At 40.5% G+C, this 6,179-nt stretch overlaps 1 protein-coding gene across 1 annotated transcript in view; it reads left to right on the top strand.

The window, feature by feature from the left end:
* The first annotated feature begins 618 nt into the window (after window positions 1–618).
* The window catches only part of GPR37L1 (G protein-coupled receptor 37 like 1), a 15,573-nt gene continuing 10,012 nt past the window's right edge, over window positions 619–6,179 (top strand). Inside the window, exon 1 of the mRNA XM_042465186.1 lies at window positions 619–1,596. Coding sequence (XP_042321120.1) covers window positions 817–1,596 — 780 coding nt within the window. The 5' untranslated portion in view covers window positions 619–816. The remainder of the gene's footprint in view (window positions 1,597–6,179) is intronic.

Genomic DNA, 6,179 nt, shown 5'->3' with positions numbered 1-6,179 from the left:
TTTTCATACCTCTTTCCTCTAATCTTGCTTTGCATTTGATATTTTAGATGTACAAGTTGAAGAGAGAGGGTGATAGAATACAGTCTTGCCTGACCCCATTGCTACCTGGAAACCATTCCGTTTCTCCATATTCTGTCCTGACAGCAGCCTCTTGTTCTGAGTACAGGTCAATCAAATGTGGCAACACACCTATGTCTTTAAGAGCAGCCCATAGCTTTTCAAGATCTATACTATACAATCAAAGGCCATGGTAGAATTGTATTGTGATTTGTAAAGAATTTGCCACTAGTTTGGCTGAAGGATCCTGCCAGGAAGAAGCTGGTTCTTTCTGAAGCAAAACGCCTTCTCTAGTTGAAGCTGCACCACCAAAAGAATTGGAGCAGGAGTGTCTATTGCTTAGACAGGTGGTTTACTTTTCCTAATCTGCTCTTCTCTTCACTCATGCAATGCTAGGGTTGTGATCTTTTCACAGCAGTCTTTAGCAATTGTTGCCTGACCACCAGGGGGCCTGTGGCCCGACAAAGGATAATTGGAATTAATTACTGAGAAGAACGGTTTTTTTATTTGGCTTAAAGATCTGAGGGAAAGCAGAACAGCAATGAAGTTGGCAGAGGCAGACTGAAGTGTCTCTCTGTCTAGATTCAAGCTTCAGGGTACCTCCCACTCCCTCCTTCCCTTGCTGCCCTGAATATCTCCAGTCAAAGTGTGGGAATTTTTCTTTTCTTTTCCCTTCTCACAGCTTGCAGGGCCACCTCCGCTGCCCTTTGTGAGGTGCCTTCATCGTGCATTTTCCTTTCCACTTGGGCAGAAGGAAAGATGTCTTTGCTTTGGACTGTTATACTTTTGCTTACTTTCCTGAAGCCTCTAGATACTACAGTGAAGGAAGGCGCTTCTGCCCCATTTCTTCAGGAGCCTTCTACATCTTCCAGGAGGGAGCATAGGGTTGGAGGCAGTCACTCGGCAAGACACTTCATTCCAAAAGATGCACTGCTGGAGACCCTGGGAGAACTGGGCAGGATAAGGCGGTCAGGATCCCTTGGCAGTTACCGGGGGTGGCCCTTCTCAGAAGACCAACTGAAATGGGGAAGGACACGGAGGGGAACAGATGATGAAGATTCCAAACCAGTTCAGCCATATGTCCCAGGAGTAAAAGTGGAATTTCCTCGGCCTGCAAACTCTGCCAGCTTACATCCAACCAAGATCTTGGTGCCATCCAGCACAGACCCATCTAAACACCTCCCCCAAAGGAGTCCAGCAGTCCATGGGGGCACAGAATATAACATGACTGTGGCTCTAGGAAAGCGCCCTCAGATCCAGAACCCTCTGTATCCAGTGACTGAAAGCTCATACAGTGCATATGCCGTCATGTTCCTGTCCTTAATAGTCTTTGCTGTGGGTATCATTGGGAACCTCTCAGTGATGTGCATTGTCTGGCACAACTACTATATGAAAAGTGCCTGGAACTCCATCTTGGCCAGCCTTGCCTTCTGGGACTTCCTCATCCTCTTCTTCTGCTTGCCAGTGGTCATCTTCAATGAGATCACCAAGAAGAGACTGCTGGGAAGCATCTCCTGTCGCATTGTACCTTTCATGGAGGTAAGAGATGTCACTGTTGCACTCATTTGTGTTTCATCAACAATTTTATATATCCTTTTTGAAGGATCATTTTGTAGCATTACATTCTTTTGAATGTTACATGAGCTTGGATCTCTTTTGCATTGTCACTAAGCCATGTTTATGGTCCCTATGAAGAGATGTTTTAACATCTTACCAAGGATGAAGAAAGGCAGGTTGCTCTTTCATGGGGTAGGTGCCACTAGCCCTCTTCTTAAAATGGTAACATCAATGCTAGGGCATTCTGGGAACTGTTGTTTTGTGAGATAGTTAACTTTCTCTGTCAGAGAGCTCTGGTGCCACAATAAACTACAATTCCCAGGAATCCCTAACATTGAGCCAGGGCAGTTAAAGCAGTCCCAATCTGGATTATTTCTGTAGTGTGTTTTGGGCATCTGTGAGCATGCTACCAGGAGAAATTTTTCTTAACTGCAGATAATATATTCCTGTTCAGGGTTGCCAAGTGTGAGTGGGGTAAACAGTCTGGCAGCTGCTCTGTTCTTATGACTTTAACAGAGGGCTGGAGTAGGAAAATAATCACAGATAGGAAAGGCTTTCTTTTTGGACTATAATCCCCCAAATCCCCCAGCTAACATTGGCACTGGGCAGTTATACTCTATTTTGGGAGTAGTAGTCCAGAAAGTAACTTTGCTAAACTCTGGAAATATCATAAGTCAAGCTTTTCAAGACATGGGGCAAAACATGACTACACTTGCTAACTGCTGTTGTTAAAGGATTTGTCTAGCAGGGCCAGTTCAGAACCTGTGAATCTTATTTCTACCTATTCAGATTACCATCATTTTTTTCGTGGGCGGATACCTGTGTCTTTAATGGGCATGTGACAGACTGAAATTCAGAAATTTCACTACCCCACTGAATCAACATGCTGACAAGGGCTTCTTAAATGTTTGCCTGTCACAGCCACTTTTAAAGGTAGAGACAATTCACCAAGGCACTGCAAAAGATATTTGGAACACTATGTGATGTGCTCTGAAAAGTATAGAAAGGCCACTGTTGTAGGCATACATAGGCTAAGGATCATATCTCAAGGTGGAGCCTTAAGGTAGTGCCAGGAAGAGTAATTTTGAATACTGTTGAGAAGACAGCAAAGTTGCATTAATTAATTAATGCATGGCAGGGGATTGGACTTCATGGCCCTTGAGGTCTCTTCCAACGCTATGATTGTAGGATTACTTAACTGTAATGATGGTGAATTTAAACCTAGCATTCGCCTAGTGTGTGAGCACAGCCTAGCCTTTCATCATCGGAGTTTTCTCCAGATGTTCTTAACTAATGGAAGCAGAAAAGCAACTAAAGCCATAGTACCCCAAAACAACTTTAGTATGTCAGCATCTCCAAATCACATGAATATTTTTCAGGGAGTCCAAACCAAGCCAGTTAGATTGGTTTCCACAGCAAAAGAATGCAAACAGTTGAATCTGAGGAAGTTCAACTAAAGGATGAATCCTATATATACTTATTTGGTATGTACAATCTAGAAAGTTAAGATCTGCAGACAAAGGATTATTGGCAGTTTCACCAATCCGTATGGCTTTATCACAGCTGTGAGCCTTTTAGGATCTGGCTCCGTGTTTGTGAAACAGTCTTCCATTGCATCTCCAGGTGGAGGAGGATCTGATTCATTTCGTAATGGGTTGAAGATCTTTGCTGGATTAAGTTACTGAGCATGCCTAAGGTGGCCAAGATGTGTAGCAACTGATGAGGAGGGGTTTTAGCATATTAGTATATTATTTTAGTATTTTAGCATTTTATAATGTGGTCTTTTATCACTTGCTTTTGATTGTATATGTTCTGATGTACTGCCCTTGGTAGAAAGGGAATTATAAATAAACATTGTTATTATTAACAGGAGGAAAGTCCCTTTGAACACAGTAGTGGGACTGAACAAGCAATGCACTGCAAAGACAGTATTGGCTTTGAGATGCTGCACTACCCTCCCCCATGCCCTGTTGTAGTGTGCCTAAAAGAAGTAAATATGAGTGTATGGCAGAGATGTTGCTGTGAACCTAAATGTTTGCCACATTTTTTCTGTCAGCTGAATAAAATTCCTTCTGTTACCAAACAGCACCTGAAGAGTAGCAACTTCAAAGGGGCATCTGAGGCTACCCACAGAGTAGGGCAATTGCCAAAAGTTTGAGGATATTTTCTTCTGATGGATTTCAGAGAGTGACCTCAACTCTAATTTTATTTTACTCATAAAGCCCCCCTTATACCCTTTACGATAGTGGAAGAGCAACTTTGCTATGTTTGACATAGGGGAACAATGTTGTTTAAGCATGAAGAAGGGGCTTATTTTAATCTGGGAAGTAACAGGTTTCCACTTCTTTCTTTCTTGACTAAGTGAAATATATTACCATAGATAATTTGCCAATGAACGCCAAATAAAGACCATTTTAATTTTATCCTTACAGTGCTGTGAGATTGCTGCAGGAATGGATGGTTGAAATCCTGTCAACCCCCATTATATTTAGCAAATATGGGAAATATAATCCAAAAGTATCTGGAGGGCCACAAATTCCCTTTGTGTTGCTACTTGACTTCAAATTATTCCTGACCTATGGCAACCCTAAGACAAATCTTTTCTTGGCAAGATTTGTTCATAGGCTATTCCCATTGTCAAAGGCTGACACAACGTGACTTGCCCAACATCACCCAGTGGGTTTCCATGGCCAAGTAGGAATTTGAATCCTAGTCTCCCAGTGTCCTAGTCTAACACTCAAACCACTATACCATGTTGGCTCTCTCTAGGACCCATTTATTTGTCTTTTTATCAGTCCATGGTATCTATAGAACTTTTTTCCAGCACCACATTTTAAATGAGTTGATTTTCTTCCTGACAGCTTTCTTCACTGTCCATCTTTCATAACCATACATTGATAATATGATGACATGGGCAATCCTAACTTTAGTATTCAATGTTAGATCATTACTTCAGGATCCTGTCTAGGTCCTTTGTTGCTGTCCTATCAAGTAATAGTCTTCTGATTTCTTGGCTGCAGTCTCCATTCTGATTAATGGCAGAGCCAAGGGATGGAAAATCTTTAATTATTCAAATGTCTTCCTCATCTGTAATTAAGAACAAGTCCTGTTTTGTTGCTTGGTCATTTTTCTTCTGGACTTCATTATAAAATTTTTCAATTCCTTCTTCTTCTGTGTCTGCAGTTGGAGCATGGTGATATTGATAGGTTTTCCTTGAAGTTTGTTGATAAAAGTTATTCCTTTATTCTTTGCACTATGTCCTTTGACTGCTTTCGCTAAATCTCTCCTCATTATTAATGCCATCGCATTTCTTCTTAGGTTTCGTTTCCTGGGTAAAACACTGTGCATTCATCCTGTCCACTTTACCTCACTCACCTAAAGTATTTTAATGTTTATATGTTTCATTTCTTGTTTTGCTGTGCCTAGGTCCCCCTGACTCATGCTTCTCACATTCCATGTTCCTATAATATGTGTTGTGGAGCTTTGGACTTTTCTTTCATCTCTGAGTACATCAACAGCTGAATGTCCTTTTGGCTTGCATGCAGTTGTGCCATTAGTCACATTGCTACTCCTAATTGTCTTGTACTGTTCCTTAGTAGCTTGTAAAGTGCCTTCCAACCTGGGGATGTTATCTTTGGGCACTATCTCTTGTTTATTTTGGATTGTCTCATCATAGTGTTTTCATGGTAAAAGATATTTTAAAAGGGGTTTACTTTGCAGTACTAACAAGTGTTACCTGTTGTGCCACTGCTGTTATCTCCTAGACATCTTTCACCCATGTCAGTGCCCCTCCCCAATTACTGTTGATGACCACTAACTGTTTGACACATAGAGTCTGGCTCTTTAGCAAAAGCTTGTCTGACATAAGAGATACTCCCAGCAGCACTGCTCCTAACAGTATAGCCTCTTGTGTCAGAGGAGCAAATAATAATAATAATAATAATAATAATAATAATAATAATAATAATATTTATATCCCGCCTTTCCCTTTCAAGGATCTAGGCGGGTAACAACAGTCCAATATAACATTTAAAAACAATAGTAATATGATCCCAATCTTCTAGCCCACCCTCCTTCTGCTAAAATACAAAAAACAAAAAACAAAAAAAAACAAAAACAAAAAACAAACAAACAAAAAAAAAAACACCCTCATACTATATAATAGTAGCTGTATCACACAAAGTGCCACCACTATGGAAAAGTAGTGCCATTGGTGGGAAGAACAACTTTACTGCACAGCATATCTATGCAGGTTCTGGAATAAGGATATATTGATAAAGATATATTGTGCAGGTAGGGGAGAAAATGCTGTTTTTCAGAGACATCAGCCAGTCCTAACATGTCATATCTCCCTGTCCCAACATGGCCCTATGTACTACTACTACTACTACTAATAATAATAATAATAATAATAATAATAATTTTTATTTGTATTTTCCTGCGGATCGAGGCAGGAGTACATCAACAAATTAACACAGAACAGATATAAAATACAATCAATAAAACACTGACATTATAATTAATTCAATAAAATAGCTAGAACATCTAAAACATTTAGAAAACAT

Source organism: Sceloporus undulatus, chromosome 4 (genome assembly GCF_019175285.1).
Source record: "Sceloporus undulatus isolate JIND9_A2432 ecotype Alabama chromosome 4, SceUnd_v1.1, whole genome shotgun sequence".
NCBI classification, from domain to species: Eukaryota; Metazoa; Chordata; class Lepidosauria; order Squamata; family Phrynosomatidae; genus Sceloporus; species Sceloporus undulatus.
This window is presented reverse-complemented; position numbering and strand designations above follow the sequence as displayed.